Here is a 17,001-nt window from a genome sequence, read left to right as displayed (position 1 = left end):
GTTGATCAGAGAAGTTAATTTTCAAGGGGAATGTTCCTTTTTGCCTTACAATTTGCCACAGAGCCCAGACTTTGTGAAGTTACATGCTAACTTGCAGGCACGTGCACAAATACGTACGTGCATGTATGTGAAGATGCAAAGGATTTTTCAGCGGAGAACAAAAATTATGCTTTTGTTCTGTAAGGCATACGCCAGTTTTCTAACTTAGCAAACTTATTTCAGTATGTGTCTTCCAACTAAATATACAAATCTGTCTCTCAAATGCTCTTTTCAATCAGCGTTGCCATTCTTTTTGGTTCTCTTATAGGTGAATTAAATAAATCTTTAACCTGTCATAAAAATTACACTTTGAGGCCAGATACAGTGGCTCATGCCTGTAATCCCAGAACTTTTGGAGGCCAAGCAGTAGGATTGCTTGAGCCCAGGAGTTCAAGACCAGCCTGGGCAACACAGTGAGACCCTAACTCTATAAAAAATCTTATAAAAATTAGCTAGCTGTGGTGGTGTGCACCTGTAGTCCCAGCTATTCAGGAGGCTAAGGTGGGGAGGATCAAGGCTGGAGGTCAAGGCTGCAGTAAGTTGTTATTGTACCACTACACTCCAGCCTGAGTGACAGAATGAGACTCAGTCTCAAAAAAAAAAAAAAAAAATTCCATCTTGATAGAGCCACAAGTGAGGAACTCTGCGGCTATGCTGTCTGGCTTTGGGCTAGCGGGTCAGCTTCTGCTACAGGAAGAGGGTACCCAAGTACTAGGCTCAAGGTAGATCTGGAGGGGAAAGACGGATGTGAAAGTACCTTGCACATCATTCACAAGTTGCAAAAGTCAGGGTTTATTGTTGAGACTAATCAGACTAGGCTACTCCAGGGCTGGAAGGTCCCAGGCTTCTGAGGGCAGCATTCTCCAGGCTTGGGACATAGGCCAAGAGAAGAGGCTGCTAGCGGCAGCCCTGACATGAACCTCCTTGCCCCGAGAGGTGCCATGCTGACACTGCATTCTCCACTTCTGATGAGGCCAAGACTCCCCATGGGCCTCAGGTCCTAGGGGATGGAGACCAATCAGGACCACCCAGAGAAGTCTTCCCAAGGCCACAGAGACGCTGGAGAGGGCCGGGACAGGCAGCTGCCCAGAAGCCAGAGCTGAGGATTTTGATGAAGGAACGAAAGTCCCCATCCAACAACAGAGGTCAGCAATAGGTTCCTAACCAGTGGCCTCTGTAGCCTGGGTTCTTTCAAGATGGCATCATTTTATTTATGGGCAGGGAAGTACCCCAGCTCAGTTAACGGGATCTCTGTCCTTACAATCTGCAAACGCGGTTGTGCACACACAACGATGTTACAGCCAGGGGTCCAATGAGCAATGCAAGCAGCCCAGGTCAGGAATACGAAGAGCCAGGTCAGCCAGTGCTGCACAGAGGAGGATGGCATAGCGCTGACAGGGAAGAGGAGACTGGGCATTCCCGCCAGGGGAAGGGCAGAATATGACAGGAAGTGAACAAAGCTGTAGAATGTGAAGGAGGGGCTCCGACTGAGGAGGATGAGGCAGGATTTGGCTCATACCTTGCGTGACCTGAAGTCATGCAGGATAACATTCCACTGTCCCCATGGTGATGGCCAAAAGGGGGTGGGCAAGGGCTTATACCTGGGTGCTCCCCTAAGAGTCCCAAAAGGGAACGTGGAGAATCCTCTCTCACCCCTACAGGTCCCACTCCAAGCTCAGTTCAGTCACTATCTGCTACAAGTTGGCCCAGCCTCACCCCCTCTCCAGATGCCCCAACTACTGCTGCTCTGCCAGTCTGGGTGGATTTGCAGAGCCCCTCCCCAGCTGCTCCAGCCTTCTCCAACCCTGCTTCTCTTCTGCGCTCTCAGCCTCTATGGTCTGAGCCTCCCCTTTCAGCAGCTAATGGTATCCTGTGCATCTCCTCCTTAGAGTTTGCACACTCTCCTCCTTTCTGGAGTTATATATTTTTCCTCTTCCTATTTTCCCTTTGCCCTGATTTCTTCAGCACTTTCTTATTATATTGTAGGTGGTTTTAAAATTTTTTGCATGTTGCTTTCACCTCTGTGGATCAAGACAAGTGTGTGTAAACCTTTTTGTTGTATTGTAACTGTTAAGACTTTTTTTCTGGGCTACCCTCTAAGCTTCCTGGATCCCTGTGGGCAACTACAGCTCTCATTAAGCACAACACTGCATTGCGCATACAGTAGGTGCCTAATTCTTGCCTACTACTGGCAGTTTGATTAGCATCACTTAAGTCACTCCCAGCCATGCTCAATCACTAGTCCATTATATACAAGCCTGGATTATTCGAATCCCAACTCCCCCTACCCTTTTCACTGACATTGTGACCCACCAGCTCTCAGCAGAGCACAAGTAATTTGAGGGCATCGTCGCTGCTCCCTGAGCTGCTTAAACATGTCCACACCATTGGAAGGCACCAGACCTGGGTGTCTCAGTAGAAAGAGGGAAGTTGCCAGCTAGTCCTAAGGCCGGCGTCACACACTCAGCCATAACTTAGTGAGGAGCTGGGGCGTCTTCTCCCTCCTAAAGCCGGCCCAGAGGTCACAATTCTGGCGTTGTCGAAGCCACAGGCCCAGGAGCGCCAGGAGGCAGCCTTAGGAGAAAGGTCTGCAAGGAGCCTGGCCGTGGGAAGCCGGCCTTCTCCTTGAGCAGCCGCCAGGTGCCGCCCTCGATGGCGTAGAGCAGCGTGAACATGCGGTTGACCGTGTAGACGGTGTCTCCGCGCACCACGGCCGTGAAGAGCGCTCCCTTGCTGTTGACGAACTGGCCGGGCAGCGACGTCCACTGGCCCGTAGCCAGGTTGAGGCAGTCGATGACACAGTGCAGGAAGTCGTCCGAAGGTCCGTTGCGCACCACGTAGAGGCTGTCGCGGTGTGCCACCATGCAGTGGCCATAGCTCTGTGGATGCCGCAGCTCGGCCACCGGCAGCCAGGCGTCAGCCCGCGCCGCGTACTCCACCACGGCGGTGGTGTCAGCCGGCCGCCACAGGCACACGAAGAGGCGGCCACGCGCCTGGGCGCACGGCACGCTAGCGGCCGGCTGCGGCAGGTCGGCCACGAAGCTCCAGCAGCCGGCGGCCGGGTCGTAGCGCTCCACGGAGCTGATGGGGGTCCTCTGGAACTCGCCGCCGATGGCGTAGAGGCAACCGTCGAAGCCGGCCAGCGCCATGTCGTAGCGCGGCTGGTGCGTGCTGGGGAACTCGCGCCACGTGCCGCCATCCGGGTCGTAGCAGAAGCCCAGCTCCAGCACCTCCTTGCTGGCGCCGCGCACGCCGCCCACGATGTAAAGCTTGTTGCCCAGCGTGGCCACCCCGGCCAGCAACGTGCTGGCCTCCAGGGGCAGCGTGGCCAGCGTGCGCCACGCGTTCTCCTCCTCGTCCAGGTAGCACATCGTGCGCGACGCGTCCTCCAGGAAGCCGGGCGCGGGCGTGTGCGTGCTCACCGCCACGTAGCTGCTGGGCCGCAGCTCCGCCACGTAGGCGCGGGCCTCGGGCAGCGCCAGCTCAGCAGCTAACTCACGCTCGCCGTCTCGGATGAAAAGCGCGGCGCTGTGGAACACGTCGCGCAGGCCGAAGGCGGCGGCCGCGTCGCACAGCAAAGCGCAGTTGTCCGACGTGAGGCTGTGCTCCAGGAAGCGCGCCAGCGCCGGCGCCTGCAGGAAGGCGGCGCACTCCACGGCCTGCAGCAGCTCGTCCTCCGCCGCCAGCGCCGGCCGCTCGCCGCGCAGCACCTGCAGCGTGGCACGGAAGCCGCCCGCGCTCAGAACGCCCAGGCGCACCTCGGCCGCGCGTGCCTCCCGCATGCCAGAGCGGAAGAGGCCGCGGAAGAAACCGCAGTGCTCCACCAGCAGGGCGCGGTCGGCCTGGAAGAGCTGGCCGTCCACCCACACCTGCACCGGGGTCTCCAGGCCCCGTAGCATGGTTGGCAGGAGGGGCAGAGGCCGCCGCTGGGGCCTTGGGTTCGCCGGCCACCGACTCTGGGGCTCCCCCAGCGAAAAACTTTCCTGGGGGCTATAAATATCTCTCCCTGGCTAAAGATAGTACGGCTCATGTGATGTAGTGGCCCACAGGCTGTATGGCTGCGGGCCCGGAGGGCATCTGGAGACCTGTGTGGTCACTCATTTCCTTAGAAGAAATGGTAAAAATGACCATATACCGTGACCTGCAGCATGGTGGCGCACTGAGGGCTGCTACGGAGATACCCATTTCACCTGCATCTTTCCAGCTGTGTGGCCTCGTGTGAGTATCCTAACTCCGTTCCTCATGTTCCAAATGGGGCCAGTAGGCCAGGCACGGTGGCTCACGTCGGTAATCTCAGGACTTTGGGAGGCTGAGGCGGGTGGGTTGTCGTCCTCTGCCATCGCCGGCCGATGGGGCGGAACACGTGCAGCGCAGCACGGAAGCTGCCCACGCTCAGAACGCCCAGGCCACTTCGGTGGCCTGCGCCTTCCGCATTCCAGAGCGGAAGAAGCCGCAGAGCTCCACCAGCAGGGCGGGGTCAGCCTGGAAGAGCTGTCCAGAAGTTCGAGACCAGCCTGGCCAATATGGGGAAATCCTGTCTCTATTAAAAATACAAAATATGCATATATATATGGCCGGGCGCGGTGGCTCATGTCTGTAATCCCAGCACTTGGGGAGGCCAAGGCAGGCGGATCACGGTGTTAGGAGACCAAGACCGTCCTGGCCAACATGGTGAAACTCCATCTCTACTAAAAATACAAAAATTAGCTGGGCATGGTGGTGCGTGCCTATAATCCCAGCTACTCGGGAGGCTGAGGCAGGAGAATCACTTGAACCCAGGAGTCAGAGGTTGCAATGAGCCGAGATTGCGCCACTGTACTCCAGCCTGGCGACAAAGGAGACTCTGTCTCAAAAAAAAAAAAAAAAGCGGGGCATGGTGGCGCTAGCCTGTAATACCAGCTACTTGGGAGACTGAGGCACGACAATAGCTTGAACTCGGGAGGCTGAGGTTGCAGTGAACCAAGCTCCCTCCATTGCACTCCAGCCTAGGCAAAGGAGTGAGGCTCTGTTTCAAAAAAGATAAAAATAAAAAAATAAAATAGGACCAATAATAACACCTATTTCACAGTCTTGGGACAACATCTGAAATATTCTGGATGAGGCTGAGAGTTTAGGTAACTTGTCCAGGGCCATTGTGCTAGGAAGAAACTAAGACAGAATGAATACCCAGCCCACCTCTTCAGCTGAGAGGAGTGGGACAGGCAAATTGGAGAATGAGGCAGAGATGGAGCAAATACATTGGGCCACACTGGGGCCCAGGACCAGGGTTTTAATTTGTCCTGGACTTCTGGCCCTGACTCTGAGCCAGTCCAATCTCTTTTTGAGTCTCGGTTTTCTTCTCTGAAAAATGGGAAGGATAGCAACCCTGCTTTGAAGATGAGCATCCCATAAAGCCTCTGACTTGGGATGGGAATGGGAATTCCACACTTGCTGCGTGGCTCCAGGCCTTGGGAAAAGGAAGTGGGGCTGCCTAGGGGATCATATGCCTGTGGATGAGAAAAAGGGATTCCTGATATAATAGCTAACACTTAAATTGCATTGTGTGTCAGGCACTGTTGTAAGCACCTTATATTAACTCCTTGCAACAGTCGAAGGAGTAGATACTATTATTTCTCCCCCTCACCATGGATATTATTCATTTATTGCTTATAGCAACTCTGTGAATTAAAAATTATTAATGGCCTTATTTCATATATATGAAGAGACTGAATTGCCGAGAGGTTTAGTCACATAGCCAGAGAGTGGCAAAACTAGGCCTGGAATGCAGCCAGGCTGATTCTAGAGCAGGGGTCCCCAACCCCAGGGCCATGGACCTTAGGAACCAGGCCACGCAGCAGGAGGTGAGCAGTGAGCAAGCGAAGCTTCGTCTGTGTTTACAGCCACCCCCCATCCTCATTACTGCCTGATCGCTGCCTCCTATCAGGTCAGTGACAGCAGCATTAGATTCTCATTGAAGGGTGAATCCTGTTGTGAACTGTGCATGGGAGGGATCTAGGTTGCCTGGCTCTTATGAGAGTCTACCTAATGCCTGATGATCTGTTACTGTCTCCCATCACCTCCAGATGGGACTGTTTAGTTGCAGGAGAACAAGCTCAGGGCTCCCATTGATTCTACATTATGGTGAGTTGTATAAGTATTCATTATATGTTATAATAATAATAGAAATAAAGTGCACAATAAATGTAATATGCTTGAATCATCCCGAAACCATCTCCCCTCTGCCGTCCATGGGAAAACTGTCTTTCACAAAACCGGTCCCTGGTGCCAAAAAGGCTGGGGACCGCTGGAGGGTATACCCATACCATTGTGTTTTTTGTTGTTGTTGGGTTTTTTGTTTGGTTGGTTTTTTGTTTTTTTGTTTTTTTTTTGAGACAAGAGTCTCACTCTGTTGCCCAGGCTGGAGTGCAGTGGGGTGATCTCAGCTCACTGCAACCTTCGCCTGTTGGGTTCAAGTGATTCTTTTGCCTCAGCCTCCATAGTAGATAGGACTACAGGCATGCACTACCACGCCCGGCTAATTTTTGTATTTTTAGTAGAGACAGGGTTTCACTTTGTTGGCCAGGCTGGTCTTGAACTCTTGACCTCAAGTGATCCACTCTCCTCGGCCTCCCAAAATGCTGGGCCATACCACAGTGCTCCGATGCCTCTCTGTGCTACGAATGCTGGGCAGTCACCTTGTGTCAGGAGGGCATATTCGGAAGGCACTGCAGGCTCATAATGGTTCAGTCCTCTCACTTACAGTGGAGGACCTGGGGCGGAGGGAAAAGGGACGTGCTCAGGGTCTTGTAGCTTGAGGCAGACAGCCCCAGGCCTCCTGCTACCCACTGCACAGCACTTTTCTGGGTGACCAACTAAAACTATGGGTCCCAAAATGGAGCTGGGGATGGAATGGAGCTTAATGATTATCTCCACCTGCCACCTTATTCTAAGGTGAGGAAACTGAGGCCCAGACATGTGTAAAATGGTATCTGCCATTCAGATGTTCAGCTGCCCCATCCTTACCTGCAGGCCTTCTTAGGGAGGATAAGTGGCTCACAACGACCAAGTAGAAGGTGGGAAGAAGGCAGGGGAACTTCTGTCCCCCTTAGAATACGCATAGATCTTCACGTATGAATCTGCAGACTCAGCAGGAATGTGCCCCGCCCCCGCTCCCCGCTAGGGAACTCCCACCCAGTTCACTCCATCAAAGCAGTGATGGGATGTGGGGACCACTCGTGTGAGCCTGGGAAGCCAGAGGCCTGGAGGAGGCAGCCAGAAATATCTCTGACTCTCTGCCCCAGGGACCAGACAGGAAGAGGAGGAGGAGATGGGGGGATGGGTGGGCAGGAGTCCCCACGAATACTATCCCAGGCCCTCTGCCAGCTTCTCTCTTTCCTCAAGGCTGGATATTGGCTGAATGGCCTGGGATATCCAGGCAGCAGATATGACAGTCCCAATCTTGGGGACCAGTGGGCTCTCAGTGCTGGGTCTTGACTGTGTCCTTCCTCGCTGGTGGGTTTAGTGGTAGGGAGAGGGTGTCTGACTGTTCCCACTTCACAGATGAAGGAAGAAAGGCTTAGAAATGAGCTGGGCTTTTCCTTGGTCGTGAATAGGGATGTGGGGCTGAACCGAACCCCACCCACTGACCCCAGCTCCCTCTCCTCACCTTCACCTTGCCTCAGGGCAGGGAAACAGTTGCCTTCTGCTGGGGGCAGGGCTGCGGAAGGACTGACTCCCAGGGGCTGGGCTGCTGCATAGTCCTGGGACCATAGTTCCCTCCCAGATGGCCTGTTCCAGACACCTAGTAACTGGCAGACACAACCAGATGGAACCATTGCTTGGCCCTCTCCAGAGAGCCGGGGGCGGGGGGGGGCGGGGCGGAGGGAGCGCAAACCCCTCCTGGCTGAAGTTTGCTCTTGGCTTGATTTTTTCCAAGTCCATCCCTGCCTTGAGTGGGCTGGGGCTTGTGCACACACCCAGTTTCCACCTTCAGCAGCCAGGCAGTGGGGAGGGGGTTACCCAAGGTGGGGGGTCATGTTTTCCTGAGGCTGGGCTGAGGATCAGCCCTTTTGTCCCACCCACAAGGCCCCAGTGGGGTGTGGCCTGCAGCTGGGGAGAGTTTCCTCCTCCTGGACACTGAGTGTCCCTCTGGGATTTGGGGAGGACAAGGAACTATCCCGGCTGTGGGCAGCCCACAGAGTTCCCAGGCCCTGCTCGACCCCACACCAACCTCTCTCTCCACTCTGCATCCCCCACACTGTGTGAAGTTGGGGATGGGGGGCAAAGAAAGGAGAAAGGAGCCTGCCTCAGACTTTGAGCCAATCTAGAGCCCAGATCTAGTGTTGTTTATCCCTGTATCCACAATGATTGGCACACAGTAGGCGTCTGTTAAGTAGACTCTCTGGGATGCTAACCTGTGGGAGTCTCCAGTCTGATAGAGAAGCTATAACCCTTGACCTGTGAGACACCCCTACCCTCTGAAGTCTGATGGCAATGCCCTGGCCCTTGTCACCCATGCACGTAGGTGTTTCTGCACACAGGGTAGTGAGTGGCTTGTACTGCCTGGACCTGGAGAAGGAAGAGCACTGGACTGGGAGTCAGGATTCCTGCCTGGGCTCTGATACTGGTACCTCCACTGCCTTACAAAAGCTACCCGAACTCTTCAAGGTACAGTGCTTCATCTGTCCAGTGGAATTTGAATCTCACTTCTAAGGCTCAGCTTTGACATCTGAACTTATCATTCAACAAGCACAGAAGTGGTTGTCATGTTGTGCCTCCAGAAGAGGCAGCCACATCACCAGAGGACACCAAAAACTTAGCTTTATATGAAGTGGCTCCTGGGGATGGGTGGCAAGGGTAGGCCCTGCCATCAGGAAAACCTCACAGGCCTACGTGTCTAGACCTATATTTGCTCCAGTCGTTCACTCCAGAGATAGCGAGTGAGCACCTGCTGCATACCCGCTGCTGGGCTTGGTGCCACATCCTCTGCATTTTGAGTGCCTGGGGCCTCCTATGAGACCCTCGATGGGGGTTGGGGGTAGAGGGTAAGGAGAGTTGTGTTACTTGCCCTAGCAGAATAACCTCTCTCGACCTAAAGTGTACAAATGTCACTAAACGGTTGTGACTTCTTTGTGGGTGGATGAGAAACGTGTGCCATTTATATCCAGAGGAGGAGAGGGAACTAACCCTACTTCTTCAAGCTCTGGATAGGACACACGTCATCTAATATACTTCTTGATATTGTCCCTGTTTTATTTTATTTTGAGACAAGGTCTCGCTCCGTCACCCAGGCTGGAGTGCAGTGGTGCAAATACAGCTTACTACAGCCTCGACCACCTGGACTCAAGCTATCTTCCCGCCGTGGCCTCCCATGTAGCTGGGACTATGGGTGCACGCCACCATGCCCAGCTAATTTTTTTTTATATGTTTTTGTAGAGACAGGGTTTCACGATGTTGCCCAGGCTTGTCCTTATTTTAAAGATGAGGCAATGAGGCCCGGAAGGGCAAAGTAGCTTATTCCAGGGTCTAACAGTAGCAGCCCACAGGTGAGGAAACTGGGGATGGAGAAGGGCTGGTCGCAGCTTTGAGGTGGGCACTGTTTTCTTCCCAAGCCTCAGAGGAGGGGCAGACTTTGAGCACTGAGCTGTCACAGCTGAGGGTCCCAGCAACCAGCTGGCCACCAGCTCAAATAATCTCTGAACTGGAAGAGAATTAAGGGTCATCTTACTGCACCGTAGCAAGTCATGATGGAGTCTCCTCTACAACGCCTTCTTAAAGTGGACACCCCCTTGGTTGCTGCCAGTGTCAGGGGAGAGGGGTTCAGTTCCACCAAAGACAGTCCTTTCTAACTATGGACAGTCAGATGGTTACAGAGTTCACCCTCAGACCGAGCTAGAATCTTGCATCTCCCATCTCTTGGTTGGTTAAGTTTAAAGATGAGGAACTAAGACCAGATAGATGTCAAGTAACATCCCAGCATCACTTAAGCTGGGAAGTAACAGAGATTAAGTTTACATGCAGCTGGGCCGGTGTAGGCCCACAGCTAGCCCTGTCTCCAGAAGTCGTCAATTGAGATGATTGGTTTTATCCCCACAGGCCCCATCTGGAACCAGTCTGTCTTCACAGGATGGGCCAGCCCAGGGATGTGGCTGGAACTTGGCTCCCACTTTCTCAACTCCTACAACTCAAAGGAAAACCCTTGGTCATTAGCTGTATGACTAATTCTGGCCTGAGAGTGTAATCTAAACAAATTCCACCCAATACCTTAAAACACAGCTAGTTTACCATGATCCCCCCAAAACACAATTAGGCTGAGTCAATATCCATGTCCTGGCCAGGAAAATGATTGTTCTCCATTGAAGAGACGTTATTACCGTCCAGCTCTGACCCTGGGCCCTGCCTGCAGACTGGTTTTCCATGGTTCCTCTCTGGGTGGGTGGGTAGATGAGCTAACCATCTGGGGGAAGCAGAAGAAGGGCTGCCGGGAGAGGTCTTTGAGGCCCCCGTGCCTTTCCCCGCTCTAGCCTGGAGTGTGCTCCTGAAGAGATGCCTCACAGGGTTCTAGAATGTACACAGGCCTGGAGCCCAGGGCTGATTCTGTCACTCTCTATTATGGCTCATTTTCCCCTTCCTTTAGTATTTATAGATGGGGATACCAAAGCCCAAAGAAACAAGGTGGCTTGCCCAAGATCACTCCAGGGAAGGAGCTAGCACTAGATCCTAAGCGCCCAGGGTCGTGGTGTGGGCCCTTTGGTTTGTCTTCGGCATGACCAGATTTATCCTGAGTCCCAAGGGGAATGACCAGGTGACCCCTGCCAGGCTCACTACCAATCCCAGAACTACTGTAGGCAAGAGGCGGTGCCAGGTTTTAGAACAAACACCCCATTTACACAACAAGCTATGAACACATGCAACTCATTAGCTCCCATTAGGGAGAGACAGTAATTCAGGATGGATTAGGTTTCTTGAAGCTGAACCCACATTGGCCCTGAAATCTTAGTAAGGGGTTCTCTCTGCCCCACCGCCCCTCCCAGAAGCCTGGGTTCTGCAGTGAGGCCACTACAGTCTTCACAGGAAAGGGCAGAATAATGTGATTGGGGATATAGAGTGCCAAGGCTGAGCTAAAGAACGGGCAAGGCTTGGAATTGAACCCGGGAAGCTTCCTGGAGGAGGAGGCGGAGCCCGCTTGGTAGAACAGAGGGAGGGGTGGATTTTCTTGCTGGTGAAAAGATTGAGTGGGAGGCTGGGGAAGAGTGCAAACATCCTTCTCCTCTATCCCCCTAACCCTGGGGATCCCTCTCTCTGCTCCTTCCCGGCAGGGTCTGGGTACGCTCGGGAGGGTGACGGGCCAGGTCCTTGGGGCCGAGACCCGCGGTGGGGGCGCGGCTGGCCGGAGCTCCTTCCCCGCGCCGGGAGCCGAGTGAGCGCGCCCCGCGGGGGGCTTCGCAGCCCTTACAAGGAGTTTGGTGGCGATAGGGGCGGCCCCGCCCGCCGGGCTCCACCGGCCCCTCCTCCCCGCCGGGTGGCAGCCAGCTGGGCGCTCTACGCGGGGCCGAGGGCGCGGACGCCGACGGGGCCGGGCCCGCGCGCGCCAGGGAAGCCCGCGTCCCGCTCTCCAGGGCCCCGACGGGCGGGCGCGCTGCGCGGGGCCCACCGGCCGCAGACCTGCGTGGTTCTCCAGGGCGTCGCCATGTCCTCGGTGTTTGGAAAACCCCGCGCGGGCAGCGGGCCGCAGAGCGCGCCCCTCGAGGTGAACCTGGCCATCCTGGGGCGCCGAGGGGCCGGCAAGTCCGGTGAGTGGCGCGGGGGACCCTGAGCCGCCGGGTGCGGAGCCGGGCGTGGGTGGGGGACAGTGGTCTGCGTACTCGGGGGCAGGTTCTTCCACTGGCTTGGGGAGCCTCCTTTACCCAGGTGAGTCGCACAAGACTCCGTGATTTTCTTTGCCTCAGTTTCCCTGTTGCCGGCCTTTCTCTTCTCTCGACTTCGTGCTCAGCTCCTCCGTCTGTCTTTTGTCCCTGCCTGCCTCTTCCCTTTGTGTCTTCTCACTGTCTCTGTCCTCCGTGTCTGTGAGCCCTGCTGTCTCTCCCCTCTCTCTGTGGGTGTGTATCTCGGGAGTCCCCTACCACCAACCCCTACCCCCACATGCCCTCTCCCTGGGGCCAGCAGTCAGTCTTGGCGACGGGCTCTGAAGGGACCTGTTCGCACTGATTATCCCCCCCACCCGTCCGAGGAGCCTCTTTGAGTTTAGACTTGGGGGAAGACTTCCCGTCCAACCCCTCCCCCTCCACACCCCCACCGCTTGGAAGGGAGCTGGGGAAGTCACTAGCTGTTGAGATTTCTCAGGGACTGTTCATTCCCTCACTCCCACCCCCATTCCCTGGGATTCTGGGACAAGTTGTGCATTCTTATCAAACGTGTTTGTTTCAAGCCAGACCCCTCTCAACTTTCTGGAAACACATTGGGTTATGGTTCCAGGTGCCTGGGATTGTCCTTGATGAGCCAAGATCTTGGGCTTCCATTGAGATAATTTGTGTCAACTCTGAACTATGTCCCTCCTGGAAGGAGGGAGGGCAGAGGGGGTCCTCCATTGGCTGTTTTTCCAATTTTAGCCATCAGTGATGGCCAACCCGAGCTCAGCTGGCTACGGGTTTCCTCCCCAGAGTGTTCTGTGAGACACACTGGGGGCCTACTCTCTGATTTTGAAGCCAGCCCCACCCCCGTTAGAGAGGGGACTCTGAATCTGATTTTCCTACAGAAGGGATTACCCTCTTCCTTCGAAAGATTTGCCCTTTGAAAATCATATTGTTATCCGTAACTCTGTAACTGGTACAGTTTAACCAGTGACTATATGAAAGAAATAATTTGAATTTTAAAATATGTATTCCCTTGGTATTAGTTTGCAAACCGACACTGTTAGGAATCCTAGGAAAGACTCTTAAGGATTTTATTCACAATATCTTTTTTTTTTTTTTGAAGACAATGTCATGTCTCGCTCTGTCACTCAGGCTGGAGTTCAGTGTGCAGTCATGACTCACAATAGCCTCAAACTCCTGAGTTCAAGCGATCCTCCTCAACCTCCTCCAGCCTCAGCTAGGTCTATAGGCATGCCACCGTACGTGGTTAATTTTTAATTTTTTGAGAGATAGGGTCTCACTATATTGCCCAGGCTGGTCTCAATCCCCCAGCCTTTGCCTCCCAAAGCACTGGAATTACAGGCATCACATTACTTTCCTTTATCTCTCTTTTCTTCCTTCCTTTATCTCTCTCTTTTCTCTCCTTTCCTTCCCTTCCCTCTCCTCCTCCCTCCCCTTCCCTTCCCTCCCCTTTCCTTCCCTCCCCTTCCCTCCCCCTCCCCTCTGCTCCTCTTCCCTTCCCTCCTCTTCCCCTTCCCTTCCCTTCCCCCACTCCTCTCCCCTATCTCTCTCCTCTCTTTCCTTTCCCTCCCTTCCCCTCCCCTCACCTCCCCTCCCGTTCCCTTCATCTTTCCCTCCCTCCTTCCTTCTTTCTTTCTGGCTCCAAAGGGACTCTCTTCTTTTCTTTTCTTTCTCTCTCTTTCCTCCCTTCCCTTCCCTCCCTCCCTTCTCTCTCTCTCTCTTTCTTTTATTTTCTTTCTTGTCCCTCCCTCCCTCTCTCCCAAACAAGCAGTAGTGAACATTACTTTTTGAGGGTTCAATATAGTAGTTGGTTGGTCTTTGCTTTATGTGGCTACACTCTGAACCAAAGAGAGCTTAATTCTTGAGTTTTACATTTTGCGGAGATACCTGTGTTGAGTGTGGAGGCCCCAGAGAGAGCCAAGACTTACGATATGGAGGACCAGGACCAGAGGGTGTTTCTTTGGGACACAGACCTCACCAGGAAGTCCCAGCCGCTTGGGGATTTATACCCTACCCAAGGATCAACCACTGATCAACTCTGCTCATCCTGTGTTTTTGGCTTGTAGCCAAAGTCTGGAATAAATAGCCCCACACTTCAGAATCTTAATGATTTGTCCGGGGTGAGCGACACCTCCCTTCAGTTGTGGTCTCACCAAGCTGACTCTAGGGTAATGGTTGCACGTGTCCTGACCGGAGTTCATACCTTCACAAACACTCCTTAGGCTTGCCTCTCATTGCTTTCCTTGCCATTAAAAGAAATTTTCAGGGTGCAATTAGAGGCACTTGGCTCTCCCGCTATTTCTGGTTTCTTCTGAGCCTCTCAAACTAATTCCTCAGTTTCCTAGCTTCGTTCTCTGGGAGAGCTGAGATGGGTGTCAGGTGGGGATCACAGAGATTAGATAAGGCCTCCCTAAAACAAGGGGCCAGCAGCTAGACACAGCAGGAGGGACAGAGCCAACATCTTTCTGCTTCTTGCAGCCCTGACCGTGAAGTTTCTGACCAAGAGGTTTATCAGCGAATACGACCCCAACTTGGGTAAGAAACTACTCCTCCCTGTACCTCCTTCTACCTGCACCCCACCTGGAGTGCCCCCCTGGGACCTACCCCGTGGGTGGGTGCTGACCAGGACTGCATGTCTGGGGACAGAAGGAAGAAGCTGCCAGCATGACTCAGCCCATGGGGGAAGATGTTTTAAGTGTCAGAAATACCCCTTCCACAGCCTACCCCAGAGAATTGGGGGCTTGGCCCAGTTCACATAACTGAGAGAGGCTGATTTACCCTAAAATATGAGGTGTGATGAAACTTAAGAAAATGAAAATAAACATACCAGGACATCCACATCCAAACAAGTATTATTCTTGGGCCGGGCACGGTGGCTCAGCCTGTAATCTCCGGACTTTGGGAGGCTGAGGCAGGCAGATCACCTGATGTGAGGAGTTAATGACCAGCCTGGCCAACATGGAGACACCCCGTCTCTACTAAAAATGCAAAAGTTAGCTGGGCATAGTTGCATGCGCCTGTAACCCCAGCCTCTAGGGAGGCTGAGGCAGGAGAATCGCTTGAACCAGGGAGGCAAAGGGTTGCAGTGAGCCAAGATCGCACCACTGCACTCCAGCCTGGGCAACAGAGCGAGATTCCATCTCAAAAAAAAAAAAAAAAAAATCAAGAAACAAATAGGTATTATTCTTCAAGATGGTCACTCAGTGTTCTCTTCCAGAAAATCTGGGCAAGACATTTGAGAACTTCTCTAGTGGAGCTGGCTTCTGAACCAGTTTCTTAACCATGTGAGAAAACAACTCGTTTTTATTGCTGCGTCATGGTGTATTGCAGAAAGGAATGTTTCGGTGTCAGTCAGAGCTGGGTTTCAATCCTGCCTGGCTCTGCCCCTTATTGGCAACTTGAGCCAGTCAGCTAACCTCTCTGAGCTACTGTGTTCTGGTCTGTAAAATGGGTATTAAAAATACCTATCTCAGAGAATTGCTGTGAGGATTAAAGCAGTAACACCTGTGAAAGCTCCAGCCTAGTACCTGACCCGCAGCAGGCTCTCAATGCAGTTTGGCTTTTCCTTCCTCCTCAAATGGCTTCCTGTACACAATGACTTAGATTCCCTTCTAGAACAAATCAAAGCAGGATTTTATCAGTATAAATGTAGCTTAAAGCTCACATGTATCACATTTATCTGTTGTAAACTGTTCACTGAGAGCAATAAGGTGTCTGGGTGATCTTAGCCATTTGTTTTGTTTTTTGGGTTTGAGATAGCGTCTCGCTTTGTTGCCAGGCTGGTGTGCAGTGGTGCGAACTCCGCTCGCTACAACCTCTACCTCCCAGGTTCAAGCGATTTTCCTGCCTCAGCCTCCCAAGTAGCTGGGACTACAGGCGGGTGCCACCACGCCTGGCTAACTTTTGTGTTTTTAGTAGAGACGGGATTCACCATGTTGGCCAGGATGGTCTTGATCTCTTGACCTCGTGATCCGTCCGCCTCAGTCTCCCAAAGTGCTGGGATTACAGACATGAGCCACCACACCTGGCCGATCTTAGCCTTTTGAAAATGAGTGTTGCAGCCTTGGATTATTTTCCTCATTCATAAAAATCAAATAAAGCATTCATGGGGGCCTGAGAGCCCTCCAAAGCAGCCCAGGGCTCTGTGACACAAGTGCAAGCCCCTGCACTGCCTGCAGCAGGCCCGTGATACAGGGCTACTGCCACACCTGGAGGGGAGAGCTCCTTACCCCAGTGGTGCCCAGCCCCTTAGTTCAGGCTGGAGCCCAGCACCAAATCCTAGCATTGGAGCAGGCAGAGACATCAGGGCTATTTAGTCCCCTGGTTTAAAAAAAGCTTTTCCTTAGGTAGCAGAAGCTCTTCTTCCAAATTTTATTTTATTTTATTTTTCTTTAAGAGATGGGGTTTCACCATGTTGACCAGGCTGGTCTCAAACTCCTGACATCAGGTGATCCACCCACCTCGGCCTCCCAAAGTGCTGGGATTACAGGCATAAGCCACCATGCCCTGCTTCTTCTTCCAAATTTTAAACAGCATCCCTCTCTGTGTCAGAGAGAGCAAAGGGATTCCCATGGGTAAGTCAGGGATGCAGGGCAGGTGACATGGTGACAGTCCCTAAGGGGTTTGTTCCTCAAAGCTCTGCTTGACCCCGGGTGCCTTGCCACAGCCCTTCAGTGCTACTGTGAAGGAAACAGGCCCAAGGTCACCCAGAGGAGCTCCTTTGATTAGCAGAGGTCAGCTCTGGAGAGAGGAGAACACAGGGCACAGTGATGTGCTGGCCGGGGAGGTGTTGCGAGAGGCCAGGGCATGGAATAGAGATGGGGTGGGGAAACCGAGGGCAGAGGTGAGGTGGGAGGGCGGGAAGGAAAGGCACACAGACACGGTGTCTGGGAAAGGACAAAGGGGATTCCCAAGGACAGGGCCTCAACAGACATATTCGGCCTAATTCAAATATTGCATGGGTCATGTGTACACTGAAAATTATTCCTTTTTGTTTGATAGATTTAACTGCGCATCTTGTATTTTTCCTGGCAACTCACCTCTAGTCTCTCTTCCTCCCTGCCCTCCAATCCATACTGTCATGGGGTCCCACTGGATGAGACTATTACAG

General features: G+C 53.2%; 2 protein-coding genes across 4 annotated transcripts in view; one reads left to right on the top strand and one right to left on the bottom strand.

Moving 5' to 3' along the window:
• Positions 1 to 807: 807 nt before the first annotated feature.
• KBTBD13 (kelch repeat and BTB domain containing 13) lies at positions 808 to 4,007 on the bottom strand. Its single transcript, XM_012454476.3, has one exon. It carries the CDS (start codon positions 3,936 to 3,938, stop codon positions 2,562 to 2,564), a length of 1,377 nt encoding a protein of 458 aa, XP_012309899.2. The 5' UTR covers positions 3,939 to 4,007; the 3' UTR covers positions 808 to 2,561.
• A 32-nt stretch (positions 4,008 to 4,039) lies between these two features.
• Positions 4,040 to 17,001, top strand: part of RASL12 (RAS like family 12) — a 24,240-nt gene continuing 11,278 nt past the window's right edge. Inside the window, exons 1-2 of one of the 3 annotated variants that reach the window (XM_064361439.1) lie at positions 4,040 to 4,257; positions 14,370 to 14,426. Coding sequence is in view for 1 of the 3 variants with exons in the window: in XM_064361438.1 (XP_064217508.1) it covers positions 11,708 to 11,810; positions 14,370 to 14,426 (160 nt within the window). In the remaining 2 variants the exon portion in view is untranslated. Of the gene's footprint in view, positions 4,258 to 11,544; positions 11,811 to 14,003; positions 14,012 to 14,369; positions 14,427 to 17,001 lie in introns of those variants that run through there. The other 2 variants (XM_064361438.1, XM_064361440.1) reach the window with 2 other exon arrangements.

The sequence above is a fragment of the Aotus nancymaae genome, unplaced genomic scaffold (assembly GCF_030222135.1).
Source record: "Aotus nancymaae isolate 86718 unplaced genomic scaffold, 86718_ANA_hifiasm-v0.15.2.pri h1tg000041l, whole genome shotgun sequence".
Classification (NCBI taxonomy): domain Eukaryota; kingdom Metazoa; phylum Chordata; class Mammalia; order Primates; family Aotidae; genus Aotus; species Aotus nancymaae.
The sequence above is the reverse complement of the archived record's forward strand: the minus strand, read 5'-3'. Positions and strand labels throughout refer to the sequence as shown.

What these genes read in the sequence shown, in the direction of transcription:
- KBTBD13 (XM_012454476.3), bottom strand. Translation starts at nt 3,938, where the DNA reads ATGCTACGGGGCCTGGAGACCCCGGTGCAGGTGTGGGTGGACGGCCAG.